Source organism: Camarhynchus parvulus, chromosome 1A (genome assembly GCF_901933205.1).
Source record: "Camarhynchus parvulus chromosome 1A, STF_HiC, whole genome shotgun sequence".
NCBI lineage: Eukaryota > Metazoa > Chordata > Aves > Passeriformes > Thraupidae > Camarhynchus > Camarhynchus parvulus.
In genome coordinates this window covers 48,570,785-48,585,456 of record NC_044586.1, presented here as the reverse complement: position 1 = coordinate 48,585,456, position 14,672 = coordinate 48,570,785, and the positions used below count along the sequence as shown (strand labels likewise).

Here is a 14,672-nt window from a genome sequence, read left to right as displayed (position 1 = left end):
CAGTTGTTAAAAAGGGGGAAAAATATTATTTGATGACAGTTGCCTCCCTTTTAAAATACTGCCAGATACATATGTATAGAAAAGTTAAAGATTCATTTTCTGTCTGTGGGTTGTACACTGTATCAAAGAGGCCTGAAGGTACATCTGTACAAAGTAATTGGCACTCAAAGAGAAAATGGTTAGCTTTCTACCAGTGCATTGGGGTCAAACTCTTTTTTTACAATAATAATATAGTAAGACACTTAATATAACCTTGAAATCAGGAACTTTTAGAAGAGGTTAGGTGAAATGCACAGTGCTATAGCAACCATAAAGCAGATGTATTTCTTACCGTTCTTTTTTAAATTCAGCTTTAAATAAATGGAATGGGTGATTTTTTTAATTGCATATTTAACTACCTTTTTTTTATTTAAAAAAAATTGGGGATGTCAAGGTAATAATAGAATACATGGACATGTAAGTGTGATTTTTCTTTTCGCTTTATAGCTCATTTCCTATAATCTTTTAGAAACAAGTCATCCCTTATTTCAACAAATACCATGTAACCGCACATATGACTTGTAAAAAACATTTTAAACCATAGGAATTAATATTATGCAAAGTTCTGCTATTTAAAAATAATCTGTTAATTATTATGTAACCTAAATTTCTTCAATTCTACATTCTTCTTGGAATAGGGAGAGTATTGAGGGGGTGGGGATTTTGGGTTTGAGGGTTTTTTTCAATTATAAAATAAAAAAATATGTAGTTATCTAATACCAGGACTTTGTAGGACATATTTATGTGTTTGAGAGACTTGTGCATGATGTGGGATTGAACAAGGGCAAGGAAAGCACACATTTATATGAAAAACAACCACTCAAACAGATATTTTAAGAGAGACTGAAGTTAAATTAATGAGTTCTTTACAATTTTGTACTCTTGTCACAATTATATCTTATGAAAATGAGCAGAAATTTTAATAGTTTGCTTTTGTACTGCTAGGCAATGATATGCATCATTTTGTTATGTTTTCCGTAAAAACATAGGGAGAGATCAGTGACAATGACAACATATTGGGAGAATATCAATCACAATAACCACTGTTAATTATATCTAGGGCTAACATACATATTATTGCAAAAATACAGTTAAAATCTGTTTTCTTTCTTCTTGCAATAGAATACCATATTTTGTATCAAACACTGTGTAAGCTACATGAAGCATTGCAACATGATTGGATTAACATGCTGAGTACTGTTCTGAGTTCTAAAGCTAAGTGTTCTCTAGAAATAGATGAAGCTCCTTAAAGGCAGTGGAACACTGATTTCAAAGAAATTAATTAGTGGCAAAAATTACTAAATATTAAATACCATTAAGGTATTCTTGTTTGCAGATAGTATGTTAAATTGAAGAGTTTGGGGAAAATATAAAGCTCAAATTCTTGTCTCAAACAAATATTTTTGTGAAGTAAAAAAACCACAGATTTTAAAAACTGATGTGAATATATTTTTAAGTTTTGTTCAGTAGTATTTCTGCTGATATTTTGTACAAATATTAGCCATCAGATCTTGTGGAAGTATTTACAAGCATTAGGGAAGTATTGGTCTTCAGCTGCTATATTGATGTTATAAATTCTTTATTTTGCAAAATAATTTTGCTTATCCAAGTTATTTGTATATTTGAGTTCAGGTATTCCTCAATCTCTCTTAACCATTTGATGAGATGGAATGACGAGAGATGATGAGAGGGAAATATCACCATAATAAAAACAAGAACAAAGAAAAATGCTTACGTAGAACAGCTGTGCAGTATTTGTAGTTTTCCAAGGTTTATGTTTTTCTCCATGCTGCTTTTTGGAAGCTCACTCTGCTACTTCTTATCATATTTCTGCATCAAGGCTCAGTTATATTTTTACACTCTGGACTCACTCAAGAACTGTTTTTATCATGTGAAGGAGTGTGTACTTTGCTCATGTCTGTGTTGGAGTTAAGCTGTTCTCATCAAGACTCTGACCAAGAAATCTCTCAGTAAGCTTGAGAATATCTAATAATTATTTAAGGTCAAATCTTACTCATGTGGCTTTTAAGAAGCTATCTAGCTTTGTGTCTCTTTACTAGTAAAAGTTATTTTAAAGTTGTTAGAAGTGCATGCATGTTACATGGGTAAAGGGGTTGAATTGTGGTAAGAATATTAAAGATGCAGCCACAGAGAACTGACCATCTAGAAACTGTGCTTTAATGTCCATGTTACTGTCCCTAAGCATTTCCCAAATTTTATTTTTCATCTTATAATTGATTGCGAAAGCAAAATAAATTATTTTAAAGTGTTATTTTAGGTTTTGATATATAACTTGATCTGTACCAGACTTTGGATGTATTAGCAAGTCTTTTGTAAACAAGGTATTTCATAGGAGTGATATCTATAACTGCACATAGTTTCCTGACATTTAATCCTTTCAGTAAGAGGGCTATTGTAGGGTCTAGCTTTCAGTGCCGTCAGCATTAGTCAGATGGAAATCGTTCTAATATAAAAAGTTTATGTAATGGGCATAAAAATCTATGTTTCTATTCTTTGTCTGATTTAAAGCTGAGAATGGGAAAATAAATCTAAAATGTTGTGTGGTTTTTTGCCTTTCAGGGCTGGTTTAGCCCAGGTCAGGTGTTCGTGTTGGATGAGTACTGCGCTCGCTACGGGGTGCGAGGCTGCCACCGCCATCTCTGCTATCTCGATGAACTGATTGAATACTCAGAAAATGGTTCTGTCATTGATCCAACCTTGCTCCACTACAGCTTTGCATTTTGTGCTTCTCATGTTCATGGTAACAGGTAATTTAATGATACCTTTTTTAATCCATAGTATTTAAATGAGTAGTCTGAATAAAAGTATTTATAGGCTCTTGCATTCACCAGGCAGGGAACTGCACACAACACAAATCAGTTCATGAAAGTTTCTTCAGGGGTACTGGAGGTTCCATGCAGATTACTGTTAAAAGAAATCTCCTTTTAGCATGGACTGTCTTAATGCAATATGTTTTCAAGATAAAAAACTGTTAAAAGGGTAATCTTCTTCATTCTGCATTTATATTGTGGTACTAAATGGTGTTTCCAGTAAACATTTTGAACAATTAAGCAGTTTAAGGGAAATTTTGACTCTTTCTGCAGTCTGTAGCTTGGCAACTAATCATATTATACTGTGTTCTTCTTTCTGTACTGTTACAGAGAGAAATAACATATATTGGGAATTAGCTGTAAGCCCCAGCCAGGAAGAGCTAGGACACTTCTGGAGTCCTTTCCACTAGACAGGTAGACTACCTCAGGAGGTTTTAGCTACAGTGATTGTCTTGGGATGATATCTTCATTCCACTTGCAAGTGAAAGACTTAGAACAAAATAAGTTGTTGCTTTGCCATATTTGCACATTCTTTAAAAGAAGCACTGCTTCATCTATCTCTTATTCCAGATTGTGAGAGGACAAGCTCTGCTGCTGGAGAGCACCAATTGCAGATCAGTAGCTCAAGTCAGGACGGACCACAGGGGATCTCTAGGCAAACCTCCTGCATGAAGCAGGGTCAGTTATGAGGTCACACCAGGTTGCTCAGGGCTTTTTCCAGTCAGAACTTTACCCTGTTTGAACCTGTCTAATTTCAGTGTAGTTGTATCTATTGCCTGTTGTCTACCCCAGAGGGCTGTCATTCAGTCCACCTCAACACCTCCCATTCTCCAGGCTGAGCAAGCCCAACTCCCTCAGCCTCACATCAGAGCACGTGCTCTGGTGTCTGACCATCACAGTGGCAACTCAATAAACTTGCTCCCTGTCTCCCTCATATTTGAGTGGGAAGTGGGGCAGGCAATCTATCAAACTATAGGAGAACATGCATTTACGTGTATTTTGTGCACTAGAGTTGTAGACTGCTGTATGGAAATGTTTAAGAAGTCCAAAAATAGGAAGAAGAAACCCAATAGATCCTCCAACTGATCCAATCCTGCCACTTGGGGAAAACATCACAATCCCAAAAGGAAATCACTCTCAGGAAGTCCCCAGACTGAATCTTGATTAGGATTGGAAGAGAGATTTTCTGTCCAAGATCCACGCTTATGTTGCTTTGCTACCAGTCAGCCACAGAGGCTGTTTTACTTGTCCTCAAGCTGAAGAAGAAGAGCTAATCCTTAGGAAGGATATTGTTTCCTTCCCTGGCTCAGACAAAGCCTCATCTGGAGCTGGGGATTTGTGACCTGAGTGATTTCATAGTGGTAGACTAACAATATATAATACATGATAATAATATCCAAAATTGAAATGTTTTTGAATGTGCTTGAAACGCTGTCAAGAATCTTAACATTCATACCAGTAAGTTAGGAGATTTCTGGCTTTTATTTGGTAACCTATTCTCTGTAAAAGCCTGCTTCTTCGTCGGATCCTCAAGAACCTGACACATTCGTATTTCCTATTGAGTCCAAGTCTTTGTTGTTTCTCACCTTTTTATTATTGGATTCAACCTAAGCAGACAAACATATGTGATAATTGCTCAAACTTATTTCAAGAATTCAAAAGAAAGGTAGATACATTTCTTTTTATTTCATAATTTGAGTGAAGGACAACCATGCACACAGTGCATGAAAATATCTCAGAGAGCACATCATTTATACAGTGGTAAGCACTCTGTATTCTGTCTATTCCTACAGTACAGATATTCACTGAATAGCATTATGAGTGTTTTAGGAATAAAAGAAGTGTTGAACAGAGAGGGTCTGACTAGAACTGAGATATTGTAAAAAGGAAGAAAAAAGAAACATGAAGAAAGAAAAAAAGTAAGTCAAGGACAGAGGCAGACACACTCACTCAGAATGACAGACACAGATATACGGGCACATAATATACCCACTCATTCATTTACTGCAGCACTAAGAGATAGTAAAAGGTAAAAGAGAATTTCACAGACAAAGCACGACAGGCCAAAGTTCTAGGCTGGTCCCTGGCGTTACACATTTTTGTTTTGTAAGTCAGTCTGGGAATCAGAAAGACCACAGAACAAAGGGCTTTATACTCTGGCCATGATGTATTTAATTTATATGTTACCTTTGCTTCACAGAGGGATCTTAGACCCTCCTCAAGCCTGAGAAAGATCATCAAAATTGATCTTGAAGTCAGGTGGCACAGGGGCATGTAGAAATGCAGCTGTATTTGTAGTTCATATTGTCCATTTCTTTTATGTATGAATTTTAAAATAACAGGCAATCTAGTGACATCAGTCAAACAATCAGATACAAATTTCTCTCACCTTTGTTTCTGGTGAGGAGAACCTAAATCTGAATCAGCTTTGGCTCTTTCCACCCTTCATATGTTTTCAAAATTCTTCCAACATGTTTTTGAACCTTCAGGTGTCCCCTGTGCTGTTTTGCTGTGCCACAGGACATGAAACGTTTCATGCTGCAGGCTGTAATCTTGCAGATTTTAACACAGTACCGTGGGTTTATTTCCAGACACCTGGAATAAACATGCAGAAGTTTTGTTGTTGTAGAGCTCCAGGGACACTTGGAGCACAGAAGAGACCTGAGCTCCAGAGTAGGCTGTGTGCAGCAGACCTTGTCTCCTGATCTCAGGACTAGAGAACAGTCCCCAGCTCCTTTTTATTCTTTCCTGAGATGAAGAGGTAGACAACTTCTGCTAGATTTATCAAGCATACTTGTACTTTGTGTGTCTTATGCCAGTGTTGTTGGTTTAGAAACAGAAATGTTTACTCATGGTCAAAAACAATGTGCTGAGTCCTAGACTGAGAAATTTAGAGCTTATTTGTTCTTTTCCTTTCCTGTTTATTAGTCCATTACAGCTGGGCTAACAGACTGCTTGTGTAGAAAAGGTATTTCTGCTTTTGTAGATGATAGTCTTAAGGCATTCTCTTCCTAAATAGCCAACAAGGAAAATACTTCACTAAAAAAATAGCTGTGCTGTGTTTAAACAAATATACATCTTTGGGTTTAAGTCAACTATTTTATTTTCTTCTGTAAATAAAATTATCTTTCATTGTCTGTACTTCTGGTGCTATGTGAATTTACTGTACCATCTCCTTTGGCTTCTCATCACCATGATTTTCTTTTAAAATATTCCATGATCGTTCATATGAAATATTCTATATAGTCCTCATCGATATAGTTAGTTCACAAGTAAACTTTTTGCTTTGCACTTATGCATAAATTTATTGCTGGTGAAAGTGAAATGGGCAGAACAGGGAACTATAGGACATTCCTGAATGATGACATTTCAGTCTAAACAGTCCAGGTAGGAGCTGTTGTTTTCTTCCCCATCATGTTCACTCTTGTCTACTTTTCATGCTGTGACTTCTATTTAGTCCCTCTTGTCTGAAATGAATGCTGGTGGGAATCACATGAAGTGTGAAGTGACTTCTTTCCACCTGCTGAGTTACAGACTGAATTGAAAAATTCAAAATTCAAACATATTCCCTTGTTATAACTTTTCTTATTCAGAAAGGTATCTGATGAAATGGAAGTTCAGATATGAGAAGTGAATGTGAAAGTAAGGCTACAAAAATCAGTATGTAACTGAAGATTAATAGGTTGGGAGTTTTTGTCTTTATTGCAAAAGCTTCAGCACAGGTGTGTTTCCACAGAAGAACAGTCATATTGAGTCAGGATTCTTCTAAGCCAGTCAGTCATCTGTCTCCAGCATTGACCTGCTTGGAGTAAAAGAAGAGCAAACATGTGCAATATTTCCTCTTTCTGACTCCCAACTCCTTGCAGCTCAGAATATGCCCTGTTTGGTGACCTGGAGTGAGTCTTTATTTCAGATACTTGTCCATTGCACCCCTGAACCCTTTTCACCCTCAACACCTCTGGCAGCAAGTTCCACAACTCTGCCTCCTCTTGCTTGAAGAACTGTTGCTTTGAACTTGACTCCTACACATCTCGTTTCATGCTCTGCTGCTATTGGAGAGGTAAAGGAGAAAAAAGAAAAATCCTGGTTTGTCTCTTTGCTATTTAAGATTCGAGAATTGGAAGTGAACAATACAGTGATTGCATTGGACAGAAGTTGTCTGCTAGTTGCTTATCCTTTTCTGGTGTTTCCCAGTGTTGATTCGCTCCTTTGACTGCTACTGAACAGGGACAATTTAATGGAATTATCATAAAACCAGGACCTCAGTTCTGAATAACAACTGTTTTCCTTTCATTTGTCTGTGTTTGTCATTTCTTTCTGTTGTATTGCTGCCTGATTTCATGGAGTTTTTCTGGAATTCCACACTATGCTACATAGCTATCATTAAAATTACACTTTCTGTCACCTCAGTTCTCAGCTGTTAGGTAGGTAATTTATAAATACTGTAAAATAGCTCAAGTCTCAGCACAAATCTCTGCAGAACTTTACTGATAACATACCTTCACAGCAGGTACTCACCTCTCTAATTTTAAATGTAAATGTAGGAACTTTTACTCAGACACTGTTTAATTGCCTTCAAAGCCTTTGATTAGGGACTGTCAAAAGAGCTTTGGAAATCCAGGTATTTCATATGAGTCAGGTCAAACTCTTCCACCCGTTTCCAATCCTTTTAGAGAACTCCAGGGTTAGAAGGTAAGATTTCTGTCTTATGGCTTCAAAGCCATACAGACTTGACAATAACTAATATTTACCCAAATTTCCTTACTTTTATCCCTAAATATCCTTATATTATAGTTCCTTCTGACATTCTGGGATGCATGTAATACTTACTGGCCTGTATTTCCCTTGGCTCTCTGGAGACTTTTTCTGATATTTATCCTTCTATTCTGATTCTGATCTCCCATTCCCCAGAAGTTCTTGAGGAGAACTTTCACATACCGTCAGGTAATTCAGGTTGCCAGGTGGTCCTGGCAATTTACTGCTGTCTGTTTTTTCTCATTTGTTCCATAAAGGGGTTTTTTAAGCTGCTCTCATTTTTAAAACATATTATGCTGAAAATAAAGAGTCCTTTTGCTATGGACAAAGAAGGGTTCCAGCATAGAAGTCTTCTTCGTAAAAATTTGCTTCATAATAATACACCAGTACAAAAAAATCATGTTCTATTTCTGTAGTAGCCTTGCCCTCTCCGAAAACTACTTTTAGGTCCTTGCCATCATTTGGCAGTGTAGATTTTCTCTCTGATAGGCTTCTTCCTTTGGTTATGCTTGGAGGAAATAGAGTAGAATTAAGGGTTTCACTTCACAAAAGAAGTGAAAGTATGGAAACTTTGGAGAGTGCTATGCATTCAGATATTTCTTTTCATTTTTTTGTGTTTTGTGGTAAGAAATGTTATTGCAATTTTACACTTTGTGTCAAGTCATAAAAGAACATTCAGAGAAATCATCCCTTTTAAATCTGGAACAAGGAAATTCATTAAAATAAGGAAAATAGTATCATTACATTGCTCTGTCTCCTCTTATTTTTCTTCTGGAACTTCTGAATAGGTATTTTATTCTCTGACTAACCTTTAAAGTAAGATTGTCTATATCTTGATAAGTTCTCCTTCATTTTGTGTCAGTCATAAACAATATGGAATACAGCTTAAAATAAGATTCCAGAACTTTAGTCAGTGGTTTCACCATTTATCTGCACGTGGTCACCATCTGAGATGGAAGGTTTTTGTCTAGTTGATCTCTTCCCAGGTGTGTTATATTTTCACATGCACAGCTTTATATATAAAATATTTGAATATCACGTAGACTTTTTCTTAGATGGTTTTCCCCAAAAAAATGTTGCTAACAGGATTTTGTGGAACATTTTGGTTTAAGGACTTGAAAATGCTTCCTCTTTCTGCTTTGTTTCTTTTTCACTCTCAATCCTACATGTTCTGTCTGTGTTGTAATTACAGCAGGTGCAAGGTCTACTTCTACTGGTTTTTATTGGCAGTTGGACCTTCTGCTTTAATCCTAGATCTGTTCCAAGGCTGTCCAGCAGCTGGAGGAAGGAGCCTGAGTTCCCTTACAGTGTGGATCTTTAGGGAAGTGTGTAACATCAGTCTGCTAGTCTCTCTCATGTTTGGTACAGTATCTAGAGATGTAACAAGAGTCTATTGTTTTTGTAGTTTGTCTCATTTTTTCTATCAGTCATTTATTATGAAAATGGTGAGAGTGGATTTCTCATCCTTAAACCCATGTTTTTGTTCAGAAGTCATTTGGTATCAGTCACTATTTGCCCAGAACAATGGAATGAGAAAATGACCTTAAAGGATTGATATGCTATGTGAGTTTGTGCTGCTAAATGAGAAGCAGTATTCTCTCAATAAAAAACTATCTCTCTTCTTCCAAGTGAATATAATCTTTCCTTTTTTCTGAGACTTGTTGGGCAATGTTGAGAATAAAAAATTTTCACTAGGCCCAGTGTCCAGCATCTTGCATCATCCAGTACATCCTTCTTTTTTGGAAGCTGATCATGTCCAAGGTATATGAAACACAGAGGAAGGCTTACCATCGCTAATTATACAATGTTTTGTTACTAATTTCAACTAATTACTGCCTTTACGTAATCCTATATAAACCTTATATAAATGACATTATATTAATACATGCTTTGCCTTTCGGTAGAAAATATAATTGCATAAAAGATTATTAAAATCAACCCAATGTATGATTTTAATCTGTTTTAGTGACCTTCAGAATTGGTCTTTTTCATTCCGTTGTGAAAAAAGGGCATGACTTGTAAGCAGATGTCAGAGCAGCCTGAGAACTGCATGCAGCAGAAGGCTCTATTGTGCCAGTTTTGTGTCAGAAATATTCAAAGAACAGTTAATATAAACAAGAAAATGCTCAGTCTTGAAGTGTCTGCTGGTTAAAGCTGTGTTTGAATGCCATGAAGTAATGCACTGTCTTCATCTTCTGTGATAAAAAGTACATCTGCTCTGTGCTCTTATAAGCTGATAGTGGAAATCAACATTCTTACATTTCTGTAACATAAACCATAGACTATACAAAAGCCTTAGTACAGTTGCATTTTAAAGGAAAATTTGTGTATTTAAGTTCTTGAATCTAAAGTCCTATAAACAGATAAAAAAAATTCTAAATCAAATTCTAAAAAATTTAATCTTTGGTTTTCTATGAAACAAGCAATCAGAAAAGCAGTTTATCTTGCTAATTTGAAATTTGTCACTTTTCTTTCATTTGATTGTATATCCTGCTGGATATAAAAGCAAGTGCTTTCAGAAAGCACAGAACTCTTCTAAAACAATTTGTTTCTAGAAGAAAGATGCCTTTAAGTTTGGTTTTGTTTTTTCTATGTCCTTAAAATGAAGTTTATTACAGAAATGTCTTAAAGACCTTAGCTAAAGTAGTTTGGTTTTTGTTTTTTGTTTAGTTTTGTTTTTCATAATGATTTTCTATCTTGGTCTAGCAAGATGGCAAATTCTTTTGGTCAGCCTTACTGTTCATACCTGTGTGTATGTTAGAATATCAATCTGTACATTAGTCTCCTCATACTCCTTTTTTTTCATGACACACCAATGTGATGGTCTGTGTTTTTAATGAAGAAAGCACATTGAAAATACTTTCATAATTATTGAAAAACTGGTTCAAAACTGGTGCAAAAAAAGCACCAGTATCAATGATGTTCTAGTGGAAGAAAGTCAGGCATGTTCAGTTAGTATTTCCAAGGCTGTCTTAACAAAGCAGCATTGCTTAAGGTAACAGTTCTCTCTCTGAGAGGCCACTAGGAGAAGCTGTTTTCAAAGTTGAGGGCTGGAAACAATCCACAGCCAACCCAGTGTCTGTATCTAATTCCTGTTGTAACAAGAATACAGTTTTATCTTACCTGTTGTAGGTCTTCACAATAATTTCGTCCTACAATTCATCAAGTGACCTCTGCAAATTTTTGCAGTTTTTAAGACCTCTAGAGATCAAAATAATTCTGGATGATGCTCCAAGCCTTATACAATTATATAATGTGAGGAAAAACAGTCCATTGCAATAGGAAAACCAAAATCCACTGCCTAATCAGTCAGCTTCTCTAGAGTAACTGCTGTCGGGACAACAATCTTGCAAGATTTTTGCAGTAAAAAATAAGTTTTGAAATTCTTATCAGTCATTACTTTTGGTTCATTATTTAAGTGGTTCATGGTTAAACAGCTGCTTTCCACTTGAATTTACTAGCTCTAGTTCATGAGATATTTATTTCAAATCTCTTCTGATATTTAAGTCTGAGTGAATGAAACAATTTCACTTGTGACCAGAGACAACATTACATCTGTGCCAGTTAGACTGTGAGCTAAGCAGGTGAGACAAGCCAATCCAAATCCAATTGACGGAGTCCTCAAAAAATGGTAAGCTAATATAAGTGAGAGAGAGAAGGCTACTCAGGTTTTGAGTGTTCACTCTTTCACCTAGTTCTCTAATTCTAAAAAATGTTGTGAACAATAAGGAGGAAAAAGAGTTTGGAGGAAAGGAAAATTCACTCTCCATTACCTTCTTGAGAAGATGATGTTAAAATGAAAACTCTTCTTAAGACAGTCCGTCACTTTTCTGGCTGAATTCTTGTAAGAGACTTCCCAGGCTGCAATATCAAGGCTTAGTACTAGTTTCGAATTGAAAAAAATCAAGTCCATGACATTTGAGACAGCAGGAAAGACACATTTGTTATTGCTTTTAATTACAGAATAGTTCTGGCATAGTTTATGGATGGCCTAAACCTTTGAAAACTGAATGACTGTATGAGTCTGATTTTCCTTGCAGGCACAGTAATCATAAATAAAAGTAACCATATCAAAACAATGCTATTTATTTTATTCAGTCTTCAAAGTAAATAAAGAAAAAATATCCATAAGATTAAATGAGTGGAAGTATTGAAATATTTATTTATTTTTAATATTTCAGCTTATCTCAGAAACAGTTTCTTTTTTTCCATTGATTCTTTTCTAATCAGTAATAGGTATATATTCCCTAAAGTAGAAGAATTATCACCAGCATGATATGTCTCAGGACTCTGTTGCAAAAATGCATTTTTATATTATTGTTGCAATGAAGTTTGCAAGAAGAAGAGACCAAATTGTGGTTCAGACTTTGTGCTATTTTCTCGAAGCATGTTTTCAAGAGATGAATTTTTCAGTGCTATAGGTGGTCATTTTCCAAAACCTTTCTGTGTACTCCTCTTTCTGGGACATCTGCTTCTATGCAAACATATATTTAGCAGTTCTGAAAATTTTAGTTGTTGTCTACAAGGTTCCTTATGACAACAAACTCCGTGAAGTGACAGGTCCCTGGTACATAGTGATCCCAGCCTTAGTGCAGGATGACAGATATGACATCCTACTGGCTCACCTTTTTCACTTACTGTTATCTGCACCCCTAGGTCTTTCCTGACACATATATGACATGCCTCAGTGAGGCTTAATATGACAGAACTATTTACTTTATCAGTCCAGAGCACAATCCCTCCTGACAATGAAAACAGACAGTGCAATTTACTTAAATTTGAGCTCATTCTGTTTGTCAGAAGGCTGAGGTAAAGTATCCTGGCATCCATCAAAAGAGAGAAGATAAGTTTTTTGCTCTTTCACATCAAATTTATACAACGGTGCATTGACGTGCCTCACTACTCCCATCCCCACCATATCTGATTTTTTATTGTTGTCTTCACAATAATTTAAGGAAATCAGGCATTCTTTCCACCTTGACTTGACAGGTCACAAATATAAGTGATTTAAATGGTGAGAGAATTGTTCCAGTCATGACCAGGTAGCAACTTATCCCTTCCAGGTTTAAGTACAGTGCAGAAAGTCAAAGTACCAATTTTGGAAAAAGATGCTCATAGAATCCTAGAATGATTCTTGGAACATTCAGAATGTTCCAATAAAGAATGTTGTCTTTCTTTATGTCATTTTACTACAATTTTCTCAGTCCTAGAAACACTGAGATAGTTTTGGAGGCTCTGGAGAAGATAAAGGGCAGAGCTACACATAGTGTCAGGTTCAGAAACTCAGGTGAGAAGCAGTAGCTTACTTGTTACCTTGGAGCCAGAAGTTAAGAAAGTAACAGGAACATTTCAGATACTTCTTTTTAAAGTATACTGTATGTGGGGAAGTTGTGACTGCATGGCAAATATAATATTTGGGAACTGTATATTTTATTTTTTACTTTTGTCATAATTTAAATAGAAATATATTAGTAAAGCCTTTAGGCTAAGACTTTAGAGGAAGTGTATGTTTAACATACTAAATATATGCTTATTTTTAATTATTGTGACTTAAATTTGATGTTTAAAAAATGCCAGTGCTTTTGGTTTTTAAAGACTTTTTAGTTGCATCTTCAATGCTGCATCTGTATGGAAGTCTTGATTACATGATGCTATTTGTCAATGCAGGATGGGGAATCAAGCTCTGTACTCACTATGCAGGATTCCTAGGTGCTGCCTGCTGTGGCTTTTCTCACTGTAGTTTCCCTCCCACCTTTTCTTTAAAATCACTTTTAGCTATATTGTGACTCTAGGAAAATAAACAGAAGATTCAAGGAGATGAAATTTAACAAGATTTCAGTAGACCTCTCTACTCTAACAATAGTACTAATTTTTTTGAGAAAAGATACTGTCTTTTGAAAGGATTTGGGAGAATTATATGCTGTGTTCATATTGAGATGATGTAGAAACTCAGAAACAGGACTTGAATTCAAAAGTTCAACTCAAAAGTGATTTTTTTTGTCCAGCCTGTTCTTTAGCTATATTCACAAGTAACTGTTTCTCCTTGGAGGCAATGAGAAAGAGGAAAGGGGAGTTAACACTTACATTAAATGAAAACTTGGGAAATAAAGATCATTGTCCAAAGACAAATCAGCATGAAGGGATATCAATGGTTATTAAACATTTAATATTACAGGCCAGATGGAATTGGAACAGTATCTGTGGAAGAGAAAGAAAGGTTTGAGGAAATTAAGGACAGACTTTCCTCACTTTTGGAAAACCAAATAAGCCATTTCAGGTGAGTGTATAATTTATTCAATGGATACTACATTTTTTCTGGAAGAGTTTTCTCATGGTGTTTAATTTTGGTCTTGAACAAGTGGAGTGAAAATAAAATGGTCTGCTTGCAAAGGAATAGCTTAAATATGGAATAATTTATTTACACAAGTGATTTTACTTGAAATTTGTTTGTGTAATATGTGAGGTTATAGATATGATAGAAAAGATTATGCAATAATACAGGTCTTGATTTTGTGGATTTTTTCAAAGTTCAAGCTTTGTGTAACTCTAACCAAGAAAATTGTCTGAATGAAAGTGACTGGGCCATAACTATTTCTGAATTACTGTGGATCAAGAAAATCATAGGAGTAGAGAACATCTTTAGTAGACGGCAGCTAAAACTTTTCTTGATGTCTAGTGTGATCTTCTTACTTTCATGATATGCTTGTCTTTCTTAAGTTAAGGTTCATCATGCTCAATAAAGAGTTTGTGATATTAAGGACTGTCAGTAGCAGCAGAAGATTTTTAGAGAAGGAGTATGAGAAACAGAGGAAACATGGGATTTCCTTCTGTTTTGCAGCAATTGAAACTTAGTATAAAAATTGCAGATAGACCACCAAACCTGTTACTTTGTCACACTAAGCCAACCTATCTGCCACTATTCTGTCAATCTAATTCTTTTAGACTGTATGTATAGATCTTTTCTTGTCTCTGTATCACAACGTAACAACCAGTTCCACAGTTTAAATAGTTCTTTGTGAAACAGAACTTTCGTTTGGCAGGGTTGAC

General features: G+C 35.6%; 1 protein-coding gene across 8 annotated transcripts in view; it reads left to right on the top strand.

The window, feature by feature from the left end:
* CADPS2 (calcium dependent secretion activator 2) overlaps nucleotides 1–14,672 on the top strand; it is a 280,917-nt gene that overhangs the window by 187,916 nt on the left and 78,329 nt on the right. For all 8 annotated transcript variants that reach the window (XM_030960018.1, XM_030960017.1, XM_030960022.1 and 5 more), the window contains 2 exons: nucleotides 2,620–2,807; nucleotides 13,801–13,902. In XM_030960018.1, coding sequence (XP_030815878.1) covers nucleotides 2,620–2,807; nucleotides 13,801–13,902 — 290 coding nt within the window. The remainder of the gene's footprint in view (nucleotides 1–2,619; nucleotides 2,808–13,800; nucleotides 13,903–14,672) is intronic.